This window comes from Aotus nancymaae, unplaced genomic scaffold (assembly GCF_030222135.1).
Source record: "Aotus nancymaae isolate 86718 unplaced genomic scaffold, 86718_ANA_hifiasm-v0.15.2.pri h1tg000059l, whole genome shotgun sequence".
Taxonomy (NCBI): domain Eukaryota; kingdom Metazoa; phylum Chordata; class Mammalia; order Primates; family Aotidae; genus Aotus; species Aotus nancymaae.
The window spans coordinates 58,703,570-58,719,303 of NW_026988473.1; the positions used below are offsets into that span (position 1 = coordinate 58,703,570).

Sequence of the window (15,734 nt, forward strand, 5' to 3'; positions counted from 1 at the left end):
TATTCAAAGGTCTTGGGACTCAGTAGGTCCAAAATTCTTTTTCATTCCGCTGCACTCATAGAAACCCAATCTACAGGGGTAAAAACTCAAGCATACTCAGGTACCAAGGGATGCTTTTCTTCGGATTTGAGAGTTTTTGGGATGGCATCTTCCCATCACAGTTGAGTGAGCTTCTTTTTCAATTTTGCATTGAGTATGGATGCTTTGACAATGACACTTCATTCCTGATGGTTTGATGCAATTAGCAACATGTCTTCCTTGTAGTTTGTTTTGTTTGTTTGCCTTTATTAACAAGTAGTCACCCCACCCGGAAGAAAATCCTTTTCAGGAAGGATCTTCAGGGAACTGCATCTGTTCCTGTAATTCACATAGGATTCATTTTAGGTCACTGGCCACAGGTGCATGTCATTCTTAAGGCATTATATCCTTAGAGAGTTTCTTTTCCTCTTAAGCGTAGTAATAGTTAAAGGATAGGTATTAAGGAAGTACTTCAACCATTGGATTTTATGAATGCTAAGATATTCAGCATCTCAATGACACCTGAAGTAGTTTCCAGCATTTCTGTTCTGTGAGGTGAAGGAAGGAAGGGTGAGTTAGTGTTTCTGTGCTACTGAAGACTTAAAAATCCCTGTAAAAGCTGGTAGAGGTATTGGTAGGTTTGTGACTAACTCCTCTGGACTGAGGAAGATGATGTTGCCTTTTCTGGTTCTGACTTGACATCTTGTTGCTCTGTTTTTGGTAGTGGTAGTATTGCTGTCATTTCAACCACAGTTTCCTCTTTTAGGGTAGAGGAAGTTGAAATGTGACCCCAGGAAGGAAAGGGAAGTAAAGAGAAAGAAAAGTCAAGTCTCACATCGTCAGATAACAATTGTTTTGTTGTATGTGATTGCTCTTTCTTTATTAAAAATCTAGGAAACTAAAAGATTCATAATAACTGTCTTAGCATAATTAATACTGTTGAATGCATACATGTTCTCCATTCACCTTTAAGATATATTATGAGACTTTAATTTAAAAAGGGGAGATCTTCATTTTTCTGACCTTTTTCTAGCTCCTTTCTCATAATAGTCGAGGTGGATTGAAACACCACATTTCACAAGACTTCAAATAAATTATTTTGATGTCATACATACTCTCATAAGTTTGAAATCCTAATAGCATTTTACCTGTAATATTATTCTTTAATGGAGATTTACAGAATTTAGAGAAGCACATTGAGTAGGAAATAAAAGTATTGTTACTGAATCGCTAACTTTAGAAGTTATCTGATGTGTTGCCTTCATTTCTGAGATTGAAATTATGCTCTAAAGAGATAATTAAGTTCAAGACATGTGTTATATGTGTGTGTTGGGAGGTCTCCAAGACCATCCACAGGTCCCCCTAGATTTGCTAGGGGGACTTAAAGTACTCAGTGTGTAGTTATATTCTCTACTATGATTTATTACAGTGAAAAGACACCGAGCAAAAGCGGTTGAGGGAGAAGGCATGTGGGACAAAGTCTGGGGAAAACCAATTACAAACTTCTGAAGTCATCTCTTAGTGGAGGCACACAAGGTGTCCTTAGTTCCCCTAGTGAGGAGTTGTGACAACCTGTGAAGCGTTCCCAACCAGAGAAACTCATTAGAGACTTAGTGCTTAGGGTTTATATAAGCTGATCACATAGGCACCCTATACCCAGCACTTGCCAAAATTTCAGTTTCCCTCAGGAAAGCAGATGTTTGGCACAAATTATTTTGTTTCTACAGTTTAGGTATAGTGAACAACTCTTATCAGTTAAGGAGGGTGGGAACCCTCCTGATACCCAAGTTTCTGGGCACCAGTCAAGGGCCAGCATCGGAAGCAGGCCTTTTTAAGGATAGACATGCCTGCTGTGTCAACTGTTTTCTGCTGTGTGTGTGTGTGTGTGCACGTGCGTGTTTGTGTGCGTACATGTGTGCACTTATGCATATGCATCCTTGCAACATTTAGCATAGAGTGTGCTCTCATTAAACGTTAGCTGTTTTTACTTATTTATTATGGGGATTCTTCATTGGTTACTACTATTGTTACTTTTAATTGTGGTCTTCCATCATTCCTGTGAGGTAGTTTGGCCCGTATTTCGATTCCCATTTGGTAGACAAGGAGACCAAGGCAAAGAGAAGCTTCAACATGTATTTTTATAAAATTTCCCAAGTCTCCATCATTCAAGTTTTGACATTCCTAAATACTCTCACTTAATTGACAGAGCAGGCATCTGAACTTAACATTATGTTCTTTTTGCAAGCACACACACACACACAACACACAAAGGATTTTTTTCCTCCTTCTTGGCATTTTTAGAGGGTACTGCTAAAATAGGACATAGGATTAAATGTTTAACTTAATATCACTTTGGACCAATTCACAGCCTTTTATGCTTAACTGTTTCAGTATTCAGGAAGTACTTTACTTTCTATGTAATTTTTGAGCTTTTGGGCATGGTGTCATTTAATGTAGCACAGTCCTGTTGGGCAAAAAATGATCCTTAAAGCATTAAACATTGTTCATCTTAATCCAACTAAACTTGATTAATATCAGTACTAATTTTGGTACATATAAATTAGTACCCTACCTCTACCTCTCCTCATCACCTTTTGCTGTCAAATAAGCCAGAGGCATAGTAAGATTTCAGTCATGCTGAGTTCTTCCTTGGTCTCATATGAACTTTGAGATTTCTTAATAAATATCCCAAAGTGAATTTAACTTTTTATGTTATATATATATATATCAAAATAGTTAGAACATTATCTCTGTTTCTTTTTTTGTTTTTAAGAGTTGGAGTTTTACTCTGTTGCCCAGGCCAGAGTTCAGTGGCACAATCATCGCTCACTACAGGCTCAAACTCCTGGGCTCAAGCAGTCCTTCTGCCACAGCTTCTTGAGTAGCTGGGACTATAGGTGTGCACCATCATGCCCTATTAATTGTTGGGGTTTTTTTGTTTAATTTTTGTTTGTTTGTTTTTTGCAGAGATGAGGTCTCTCTGTGTTGTTCAGGCTGGTCTTGAACTTCTGACCTCAAGAGATCCTCCCACCTTAGCTTCCCAAATTGCTGGGATTATAGGCGTGAGACACCACACCTGGAGATTATCTTTGTTTCTTATAAATTATACTTGCAAGTAAATTGAACCAAACCACAATTTAAAGAATGTTATCCCACCAATAGCAGAGACAATTTCATACTTAGTAAATTCTGCTGCATGCCACTCTACTGGCTAAAATAGTTTGCAAAGTGTTTTTACTTTTGTTACACTCATTTGATCCTTATAATAACCTGTGATGATAGGTATTCTGATTTTACAGAAGAGGAAGTTGAGACAGACTTATCCAAAGCTCTGAAACTTCTAAGTTGGGGATCAGGCTTACTTATGTAAAAGATGAAGATGTTAAGCTCTTGAGACATTTTGTACTAATTATCAGTGAAGTATTTTGGAGCAAGCAAATTCTCCAATAATAAGTGAAAATTACCATTTCTACCAGGGTATTGCTAAAATATTTTTGGTTTCTTGTGTTGGATAGTATACTTATTTATAAGCCTGGATAAGATTATGCTCCTTATGTTGCTTCTCAAATAAAAATAAAGATTTAGAATTTTTAAAAAGTAAAACTGAGAAGAATATTATGCATTCTACCAGAAAAAAATATGATGGAATTTGTTATTATATCTTGGCCTGAAAGAAAGTCTTTCCAAATACAGTAAAAAATATAGAAGCCATAAAAGTTTGATTAATATAACTACATAAAAATAACCACTATAAACAAAGTCAGCACAAATGATAAACTGGGAAAAGTATTGCTATTCATGTGACATAAAGCCAATTTTTCTGATATAGGGAGCTTTGACAAATCAAGAAGAAATGTTAATACAAGTAGGAGTAAGGAAATGCATATGCATTTCATATCAAAGGAAATGGAAAATTATTCTTAACCGTATAAAAGTACTCAGTTTCACTCAGAAAATATAAGTGTATAAATGCAAAATTTTATCTATTAGATTAGCAAAGCTCAAAGGTTTCAGCACTCATGGTGTTGGAAAAGATGTGAGATTGGCTTCCTGGGAGGCTAAGGCAGGAGGATCACTTGAGGGGCTGGAGTTTGAGGCTGCAGGGCACTATGATCGTGCTGATGAATAGCCACTGCACTCCCTCCTGGGCAACATTGTGAGACTTCATCTCTGAAAAAAGTGAAAAGGAAGTGTGAGGAAAAAAGGAGGTGTGAGGAAACGGCACTGTCATGCATTGCTGGTAGGACTCTAAATTGATACAGGCTTCATGACAGAAGGGCAGTTTGGTGAACCTCTCAAAAAGCACATAACCTTTGAGCCAGGGATTCTGATTCCAGCAATTTATCCTATGGATACACTTGTAGACATGTAAAATGATACATATGCAAGATATTCATTATAGCATTCTTTTAATAGTCTCTGGAGTTTTAAACTAAACTCACCTTGACATCTGTATTTAGAACTTGCATTTTATTAATATCATTTTATATTCTCTCTTTTCTTTCTTAATCAGTTTTACTAGAGACTGGTTTATTGATTATTTCAGGGTACCATGTAAAAAATTGAATCACTAAGGTTGTTGGTTGCAATTGACAGGAATCTACTCTGGTAAATTTAATCAGAAAAGGAATTTATTGAAAAAGAGTATTAGGTAGCCCCAAATTACCAACTTGGTAGCTAGAAAACTAGGCCTGGAAAATGGCAATCAGGATCAAAGAGCAAGTATGTGTAATACAAATTCTTTGAAATTTTTGGAAGCATCTTTATGACCTAATGTATCATCAGTATTTTAAATTGTTTGCCTTAAGAGATATACATTCTGTTCATTGGGGGTTTATATATACATAAACATACACACACATATATGCACACACATGACTAAGTTAATGTTTATATACACACATGACCACATTAGTTTTATTGTTCAGTTTTTCTATATTTTTGTGACCTTTTGGTCTGCCTGGTCTGTTTTGTTTGTTTGTTTTTTGAGATGGAGTCTCACTCTGTCACCCAGGCTGGAGTACAGTGTCACGATCTCGGCTCACTGTAACTTCCACCTCCTGGGTTCAAGGGATTCTCCTGATTCAGCCTCCCAAGTTACAGGCACCCACCAGCACGCCCAGCTATTTTGTTGTTGTTGTTGTTGTTGTGTTTTTAGTAGAGATGGAGTTTCACTATGTTGACCAGGCTGGTTTTCAACTCCTGACCTCAAGTGATCTGCCTGCCTTGGCATCCCAAAGTGCTCGGATTACAGGTGTGAGCCATTGTGCCCCGCCTGATCTATCTGTTTTTAATTGCAGTGTGCTAAAAAATTTCTTACATTAAATGTTGATTAATTTCTCCATATAGTCTTATTTATTTTTGCTGTGTTGTAGGTTCATACAGGTTTTATCATTGTTACATCTTCTTGATGGGTTGCTCTTGTTATAAAAAAAGATAGTAAGGAAGATATATTCAAGGAGGGCTACTATAAGGGAGTTTGTAAAAGGGGAGAGACTGGGCTCAACTCCAGATGGGGGTTACCTTTTTAATCGTGTATTTCCTTCCTCATTCCTGTTAAATCTTTTCTCCTTGTTTTGCCATGCACTAGCTTTATAACGTTGGGCTAAGTCATTTAATCCCTCAGTTTTCTTATTGTAAAATGGGCATAATACCTATCTTACCAAGTTTCTGTGAAAATTCACTGAGAAAAAACTGTATATTTACATTAATATACATGTAATAGGTTTTCAGTAAATGGATGTAAAGTATTTACTTTCCCTAAGGCTTTCTACCCCTTTCTTTTTTTTTTAAACATCTAATTTTAAACGCGGTTTGCCTATAATTCTAAATGTGCTTAAGGAACTAAAATAGTCGTCAGGAGTTTTTTTGTTTTTTTTGAGACAGGATCTTTTTCTGTTGCCCAGGCTAGAGTTCAGTGGCACGATCTCAGCTCAGGGCAGCCTCAAACTCCTGGCCTCAAGTGATCCTCCCACCTCAGCCTTCCAAGTAGCTGGGACTACAGGCAAGGCACATGCTACCACACCTGGTTCATTTTTTATTTTTTATAGAGATGGGGTCTTGCTCTGTTTCCCAAGCTGGTTTCAAACTCTTGGATACAAGCAAGCTTTCTGCCTCGGCTTCCCAAAGTGTTGGGATTACAAGCATGAGCCACCATGCCCAGCCTAGGACTTTTTATTCAAGTGGGTGAAGGTGATGGAATGTTTGCCTCCCAAACCTAGGTCTAACGATTCTGTAGTGGTTGGTAAAGGTTTATGCTACTGTTTTGTATATTTGCTTTAGGTCCAATGTGTCCAGTGTTTCTATCTAAATATCTCCTACATTACTCAGTATACTAAATAAAAGTCTTTCTGAAATAGTTGATTCCTCTGTGAGGGAAATACAGGAAAAAAAAATAAGATAGTTGAGACAACTGAAAAAGGACAAAAGGCAACTTTTTGGGGAGACTCCTTTTTTATAACAAATATTTATCAGCCTCAGTGGGATGTACAGTTATTAGTAAGTCTTAAAAATTAGTATATATTTAGACCTCAAATATACATTGAGGGCATAAAGAAGTGTCATGTACATTTAAGGAGGCAGAATTGTGTACTTTACTCCACCTTTTTGATAGTATTTAAGACTTAACCATTTATTCTGTTCTTAGCTTTGATTTTTATCATCTATTTATATAACCCACATGTACTGTACCTCCTATGACCAGAGAGCTTAGATTTAAAAATATGTAGAAAAGGGGAGAAGATAGAATTTCAGTTGAGAAAATAGCATAAAAGGTTTTAAAATGCTGTATGTATGTTGTGACTAGACAGACAGGGTTGATCTGTACAGTGCTTTAGAAAGTTAAAGTTGTGGTCAGTCTCTGAAAAACCTTGAATGACATGTTGAAAAGTTGTGACATTATTCTATAGGCCAATCAAAATCACTGAAGGCTTTGAGGACAAAAACAAATCAGGTTGTATACTGAAAATACATACAAGAGTATATGCATTTTATATACAGGAAAATACTTTGGCAGTGTTGAGAAACGGAAAATACAGTATTGTGAATAAAAACTTCAGCTCGTTTAAAATGTCAATCAGTAACATTGAACTCAAGAGCTTTAAATGTAATTTTTCCTTGACATCTTTTAACATGTTACTTTATTAGTTAGCCCCTTCTAGACAACCCTATATATATATATATCCTACACTTTTCCCCCATAGCACTTAGTACCCCAGTTGTAGCACATATATACACGCTTCTTTGTTGTCTGTTTTCTTCCACAAGATGATAAGCTGCAGGAGAACAAGGACTGTATTGTGCAGTGCTTCTCCTCAATGCTTAGAACCATGTCTGATTTGTAACCTTTGATAAATATTTGTTAAGTGAATGAATGCATATTCAAATTAAGATGACCACAAATTTTAATGTGATTTATAGTACGAGGGGAGCAGTAGGACAAGATCTTGGTTCCTTCCTAGAAAGTCCTGTTAAAAAATATTTTCTTTTCCCTTTCTTCCAGACTTTATATTCAGAGCACCAATCAAATTAAGCAAGACTGAGGAACTTCGTGAAGAATATGAAAGCTTGAGAAAGGTAAAGTATTATCATGTCATTCATTTTCTTAAAGTAGGTTGAAATAATGACATTAAAGAATGCTTAGTGGGAGTCTTGATTTACCAGGTTTTAAAAAATTTATAATACAGAGCCTTTCTTCACACTACCTTATACCAGCCTAGTTAGATTTGGAGCTATAATGAAAGTAGAATAAACTGTAACACAAGATTCCCTTAGTTGTTTTTTTAAAGACGAAGATGCAGTTCACAGAGGCTGTCACATGCCAGTAGCAATAACTGGCCACCAGAGAGGTATTCTTGATACTTTTAACAGGTGCCCTTGCTAATAATTGCTTGTATTATTTTTCTTTATCTTGCAAGGTTCTTCTAGTTACATGTAGCTGTTGTTATCCATTATTGCTCCTTTAAATACTCCAGAAGAACTGTAACATAGGTCATTAACGGGATAGTGAAATAACTTCCTAGTTAGAAAATATTTACCATTGGGAAAGCTTTCATCTGTGTCCATATCATTTATGATGTTTTCAAACTAATTTTCTGGGAATCACCTAGAGAATTAAGACTTTAAAAAGGCTGATAATAAGAAGTATGTTGCTAGATGTGTATCATTCTTTCCCACCCCTCTCCCTGCACCATCATTCCTCACCCAGCTTTATAATTGATTAATCATTCTACATGTGGGCATCTAATAGTTTATAAATGTAAGTGATCCACTTAATCTGGATCAAGCATCATCACAAAATAGAGATGAGACAATAACGCTATTGTCACAGGATCCTTGGCATGTTGTTTTGCCAACTGGAAACCACTGTGACTGGTGACCCCTTTGCCCAAGTTTTGCTCGGGCCTCCTGGGCTCATTCTGCTCACTTGTTCTTTCAGGCTGTGCTTGCGCTACTGGCTCGGATCCCACGCCTGCCAAAGGCAAGCCAGGCACAGAGGGGAGGGATGTGTGAGCAAGTGAGCATGGGGTCTGGCTGCTGTGCACAGCCAGGCATGCTGGCTGTGACTGGGTGGGGAGCTCCAGGTACTGGCACGGGTGCCAGATCCTGTGAGGCTGTGGCTGGACCAGGCATATCACAAGCGGCTTCCACTGCTGGCACTGGAGAATGCGGTGGTGCCTGAAACTTGGATAAACCAGGAACCACAGTGCCCCAAAGAGGGTGTCACAGCCCTGGCTCGGGATCACCTAGGTCTGAGCTTCCTGAAGGGCTACAGCTCTTCTCTTTTTCTCATTGCCCACAACATGGTGAGCGAGGGGTGAGTTTCAGCTGTTTTTGTTACTGCTCTCTCTGTCCCACCATTCAGTGAGTCCCAAGTTTTTGTCCTGTGTCCAGAAAGAATGAGATATGTGGACGTCTGTAGGGTGAGTAGGGTGAAGAGGAGCTTTGTTGAGTGACAGTACAGCTCTCAAGAGACTGAAGTGGGTAGCTCCTTTCCACAGGCAGGTCCAGACATCTGCTCAGCCCTCAGCTGAGAGGAGATCCACAGTGGGTATCTCCCCTACACAGGCAGATCGTCCCCGTGTCTGCCTGTCTGGCTGAGTCCAGGGCTTTTATGGGCTTCAGAGGGGAGGAAGTGCATACTGGTTGGTCCATGGGCAGCCATGGGCAGGCCCCGAAAAAGCACTGTAAGTTCTCACTCTGGTCTGCAGAACTGGCAGCCCAGCCCCCAGCTTCGGGCTGTCTCCAGCTTGAAGGTGGGGCTTCATGGGGGATCCACCCCTTTCTGTCCAGGAGCCTGTCTACCTCCTGCTACCATCAACCTGCCCTCCACTGTACTCACAGTGCCCAGGCTGTGCTGTGGGACACCTGCAGGCCTCAGCCAAGCTGCCGTCAGCACTCCCATGACCTTCCTCCCGTCCTCTGCTGTGCCCAAAGTCTGGAGGGGGCCTAGGTGGCAGGGGGCTGGCATGTCAGTACCACCCTGAGCGTGCTCCCACCTGGCTGGGTAGTGACAGCACCTGGGCTCAGTCACAACTTTTCTGTAAAATTGGTATGGGTGCTAGGAGTGGGGAGAGGCCAGGCTGTGGGAGCAGGTACTTCTGAGCCTCTGGGGGTGGGAGATGAGGGTTGGGGGACTTCCTGGGCCCTCAAGAGCACAGGGATGCCTGTAGCCATAGCTGGGTGACTGCAGCTGCACCCAGCGTGGCAGGGCTCCTACCCCTTCAACTTGGAAATGGGCATGGCTTCTACCTGTTCCCAGCTCCTGTTGACTCCTGCTGGCTCCATGGAGCATGCAGCCCTAGATGTCCCTTTCCTACTGCAGCCAGCATCTTCACAGTGCCTGCTCCAGACAGGCTGCTGCTACCATTACTTGTGGTATTTTTCACTGAATGAAAAATCAGTGTTTAGAAGGTCACATTAAAGAGAAAAGATAATAGGAAACTGTGGCTAGTTACTGTATATTCTTTGATCTTCACTTGTAAATGAGGGTGTCACATGTTGACTTGGATCTTCATGCTTCATTTATATTGGCATTGTGTGGTTTTTGTCTCTTTTAAAATTACTTTCAAAGCTTTTTTTTCTGTTTAAAAAGAAATTACTTTCAGGGACCACATAAAAAGAACAGGTTCTTTTTTGATAAAAATTTCAGAATGTACAGATACAGTATTCTAATATATCTTTTTAGACATTTTGAAAATGTGGAAATTTTGACGCTATCGGTTTAAAGGTAATTTTAGAGAAAACAAGGAATAGGAGGTACAAAAAGGAGGTAAAGCAGAAGGCCTAGTAAGAGAGGGGTTTTTATAAACCTTGGGAGAGAGAAGGACACCTTGAGGAACTGTGATTTATGTTCCTGTTAGAGGAGAGGTATGGAACAGTGGTTTTAAAAGGGTCTGATGCCATAATGTTGTTGAGTGAAGCTAGGATAATCTCATCCTGTATAAACTAGATTGGGTTTGAGAAACATTCATGTCATTTGGCTTAAATAAAAGTTAGCTACTGGTCATTCCTCTCACAGCCCAAGTAACCAAATCATCCTTTATCCACTGTACAGCCTGGAAAATACAAGTCTAAGCCATAACATCAAAAGGCAGTAATACGGCATATCCATACAATGGCATACTATTCAGCAATAAAAAGGAGTGAACCACAGATAGATGCTACCACATGGATGAACCTCAAAAAGATACTAAGTGAAAGAAGCCAGATATAAGATATCATATATTGTGATCCCATTTATAGAAAATGGGCAGAATAGACAAACAGTAGCAACAGATAGTAGATTTAGTGGTCGATTGGGATAGGGTGTGGGAACAGGGATTAAATGGGAATGAAGGATTGTATTGATGATTTCTAAAACAGATCTCAGTAGATCTTCAAAAGTTTGTATTGAGCAAAGGAAGATAAGTGGAAATTAATTCTACACAACTCATTACTAATTTGATGTGTGATATGCTACTAATACACTTTTCATTTACTATATTCTGTTACTTTAAATGACAGTAAAAACCTTTATAAAGGCTGTAAAAAGTTAACAAAAATTTTTATTCCCCTAATTCTAGTTATTTTGGAAGGTATTACTTTATTTAACAATCCTGGATTCTATTACCTGTGGGAGATTTGGGAAAAAACCAGACTAGGGTAAGGGATTACTGTGGAACAGTACTGAACCAGGATTGAGGGGCCTACCAAGGACAGGGAGCTGGTGTTCTTAATGTCCTTTCTAGCCAGAGGCTTTTGAGTTAATATGCTTACTGAGGTCACAATGAGTTTCTAAATTTTATATTTCTATGAATAGGCTTGTATTTCTAAATATATTTAGATTTTTTTTCTTTCTGCATGTGTTGTTTGTCTTTTCAACATAAGAAAAATGCAGAAATATCAGAGCAAAATGTGAAAGTCCCTTTTAACCTTTCTTCCCACTGTCCTTCCCAGAAGTACCTAGAATCAATAGTTTAATGTATATGGTTAATGAAATATTTATTGTCCCCCTAGTATATGCTGGGCACTGGGATGTCACAAACCCTCTAGCTGCTAGGGAGGCTGGGAAGCATGGTGTTTTAGCTAGGAACATTAACTTTCTAAGTAAAATCAGGGTTCTCTTAGGAAGGAGAAAATGGATGTTGGGTTGGCAACTAGCTGCCTCTGTCTCCTGGGACAACAGTGGAAATAAGACTAGTTAGGAAACTTTTAGAGTAAGCAATATGTTGGGTTCAATCGGGGTTGGGATTTTGCCAGAAGTATGATGGGGAGATGCAGTAGATGGACTTGAAGATGTATACAAGGAAGTTGTTACAGTTTTGGGTGATGGATCTAGGTTGTTTAAGGGGAAAATTGAGGACATGAGGGATATAATAGTGAAAGAGTTGTAGGGTCAATGAGTTGGAAACTTTGATGGTGAAGATGGTAAAAGTAGGATCACAGGCATATATAAATAAAGCTGGAAAGCTAGGAAGTGGTACTCTCAATGTAAAAGGCTAAGATAGTTTAGTTATGGATATCACAAAGTTTAGGGTATGACCATGGAGTAGATAGCTGAAATAGGATGGAGAAAGAGATTTATTTAAGGAGGAGGTGAAGGAACACAGAGTACACCAATATTGAGACCTTTGGGCATGATCACTGGAGTAGTTGGAGAGAAACTAAAATTTAAGTGCCAAGTCTTTCTGTGAATGAGGGAGAGTGACAGAGAGGGGTCATGAGTGTTACAGTCTAAGGGTAAATACTCTAGGAGGCTAGGTTGGTTAGTTGTTTGAAGAGAGAGATTCTCTCTCTCTTACCCAGACTGGAGCGCAGCGGTGCGATCGTAGCTCATCGCAACCTTGGACTTCTGGACTCTAAGTGATCCACGTGCGTCAGCCTCCTGAGTAGCTGGAAGTATAGGAGCATGCCACCGTGCCTGGCTATTTTAAAAGTTTTTATTTCTGTAAAGATGGGGGTCTTGCTGTGTTGTCCAGGCTGATCTTGAACTCCCGAGCTCAAGCAATCCTCCTGCCTTGGCCTCCCAGTGTCAGGATAACAGGTGTGAGCTACTACACTTGGCCAGAAGGTGGGATTTTTGAGGAATAATCTGATTTATTTTGTGACTTGTTTTTTTCCACTTAACAGCATATTTTTTTGGGCTGGAGTGTGTGTGTTTTTAATATAGGTACTTTTCTTTTCTATTTTTTTTCATTTTTAAGATAGGGTCTCACTCTATCACCCAGGCTGGAGTGCAGTGGTGTGATCCCAGCTCACTGCAACCTTTGTCTCCTGGGCTCAAGTGATCCTCCCACCTCAGCCTCCCAAGTAGCTGAGATTATAGGCACAAGCCACCATGCCCAGTGTGTTGCCCAGGCTGGACTTGAACTTCTGAGCTCAAGTGATCCTCCCTCCTTGGCCTCCTAACATGTTGGGATTATAGGCATAAGCCAATGTGCCCAGCCCATTTCCCCCAGTTTTAAAGGAATGCTGCACTGAGCACCCATGAACATATGGGAGCAAATACAATCCCTTCAGTTAAATTCCTAGAAGTGAAAGTAGGAAATGATAAGAGGCTGGGCACAGTGGCTCATGTTCATAATCCCAACACTTTGGGAGACTGGGGCAGGAGGATCACTTGAGCCCAGTAGTTTGAGACCAGCCTGTGCAATATAATGGGACCTCATCTCTACAAAAAATAAGTTAGCTAGACATGTGGCACGTTCCTGTACTCCTAGCTACTCAGGAGGCTGAGGCAGGAGGATTGCTTGAGCCTGGGAGGTCATGGCTGCAGTGAGCTGTGATTGTGTTACTGCACTCCAGCCTTGGTGACAGAGTAAGACTCTGTCTCAGAAAAAAAAAAAAAAGAGAGACAGGACATAGTTTCGCTGGATGTTAACAGATTGCCTTTTAAAAAAACTTTTTCAACTTATTCTCTCTACAAGAGTATCGAGAGTCCGTTTTCCTCAAATCCTCATCAAGCCTTTTTCTTTGTTTTGATATTTTACTATCTGCTTAATATAAAAATATCTCGTTTTATTTTACATTTCCTTTATTACTAGAGAGGAGTAGCACTTTATGTTAATTGACCATTTGTATGTTTTCTGTGATTTCTTGTTGATAAGACTGAAATCTGAAAACCAGTTCTATCTTTTGGGTATTTGTGATCTTGACTGCTAATGGCATGCTTTTTTGTTGTTTCTTTCCCATTCTATTATGTATTTATTCTATTAAAAAGAAGTGTTGTGGCATTTTATGGTGTTTTTAAATGGAAGGAGAGTGTTAACACATTCTCAGTCCTTCATCTTGATGTATTGCTTAATGGAAAGAATTTTGTAGTATTTGTTATTCTTACATAAGGATGTGCCGTAAATGCACGTTGAAATGAAAAACATTTAGGAAGAAATTAGTAGTATCTTTTTATGTTTTCATTCAATAGAAGACTTAGCCATCTTGTCTTTTGAAATAATTGATTTATCTCTAAAAGTTATATTTTTTGGTTGAGTTAAGCTTATCATTTACACCATTGTTTCTTCTGCTTTGCTTGTTAGATGCTTAACTTTGACTTTCTGGTTCAATAATAGTTGCTTTATTTTGAATTGGGAAACACATAATCCAGGATGGTCTTGTTCTTCTTCTTAGAATGATTGGACTCTGAAAGACTGAAGGTGGGGGAAAAGATTGAAGGTGGGGGAAAAACAACCTTGCTTCTAGACTATTTATTTTTTTGGTTTCTATAGTGGGAAAGATGAACTGCTTTCAGTTATTCTGTGGAGCATATGAGTCATTGAGGCTTTCTTTGGATTGGTTTGCTGACCTATCCATTTTCTTTTTTACTTCCTCCATTCTAGTTCTCTTTTTAAAAAATAAATAGGGTCTTGCTATGTTGTCCAGGCTGGAATGTAGTGGCTATTCGCAGGTATACACTACAGACTCAAACTCCTGGCCTCAAGCAATCTTCCTGGCTCAGCCTGCTGCGTAGGTGGGGATATAGGCACGTACCACCTAACCTGGCCTTCTGGTTCATTTCCGAGGAGTATTTTCTCCCCATTGTTGGCTGAATTATTCAAGTGGTAAGCATGCAGTTTTCTAGTCCTTAGCCAGAGAACAGACTAGTTAGATATAGTCAATGGGTTACTGAAGTGATTAGTAGCTCTATAAGGCAGTCATTAACTTGTGAAAGGGATATTGTAAAGGTAAGTAAACTTTTAGGACCTGATTATCTCTGAAATTACACTTTAAAAATTCCTGTTATTATCTTACTGCCTTGAACTGTAAAATATTAATGTAAAGTACTTTATTAAAACGAACATTGCACTTAAATCTGTTTGGCTGTACAGTATATCATGAACTGAATGTTGAGTTCGCGTTTTTCTTATTTTTATTTATTTATTTATTTTTAAGGTAGCTTTATCTAGAAAGTTTAAAGTATGTTGTTAACCACACAAGCAGATTGTTTATTTTTAAAAGCTTTTTCTTACTAGATTATAAATCTTTCAAGATAGATATGGTTTTAGTCTCTTTAACTCCACTTTAATGTAATGTCTTGCACATAGCTCTTCACCAAGTTAGTTACTTATTGAATTTCTAATCATCTAGTTTCACAGCACCCGCCCTGCTTTTTTTTTTGTGAGGCAGGGTCTTGCTCTGTCACCCAGGCTAGAATGCAGTGGCACCATCTCGACTCACTGCAACCTCTGCCTTCTGGTTGAAGTGATTCACCTGTCTCAACCTCCCAAGTAACTAGGATTACAGGCATACACCACCACTCCTGGCTAATTTTTGTGTTTTTAATAGAGACTGGGTTTACCATGTTGGCTATGCTAGTCTGGAACTCCTGACCTTCAGTGATCCGCCCACCTCGGCCTCCCAAAGTGCTGGGATTACAGGCATGAGCCACTGGGCCAAGCCCCACAGCCCCCTTTTTTTAATTAGAAATGACTTGTGTAAGGATGTATATGGCTGGTTCATGGTACAGCTAAATATGTCTTAAGATTTCTAGGGATTTGGCTAGGTACAGTGGCTCACATCTATGATTCCAGCATGTTGGGAGGCTGAGGCGGGAGAATCACTTGAGCCCAGAAGTTCAAGACCAGCCTGGGCAATATAGTGAGACCTCATCACTATGAAAAAAATTTTTTAAAAATTAGCTGGGCGTGGTGGTGCATGCCTGTGGTTTCAGCTACTTGGGAGGCTGAGCTGAGAAGATTGCTTGATCCTGGGGGATTGAGGCTGCAGTGAGTCGTGATTGCGCC

At 39.3% G+C, this 15,734-nt stretch overlaps 1 protein-coding gene across 1 annotated transcript in view; it reads left to right on the plus strand.

Moving 5' to 3' along the window:
• Positions 1 to 15,734, plus strand: part of RNF169 (ring finger protein 169) — a 103,757-nt gene that overhangs the window by 26,731 nt on the left and 61,292 nt on the right. Inside the window, exon 2 of the mRNA XM_021671804.2 lies at positions 7,520 to 7,593. Within this exon, the coding sequence (XP_021527479.2) occupies positions 7,520 to 7,593 (74 nt within the window). The remainder of the gene's footprint in view (positions 1 to 7,519; positions 7,594 to 15,734) is intronic.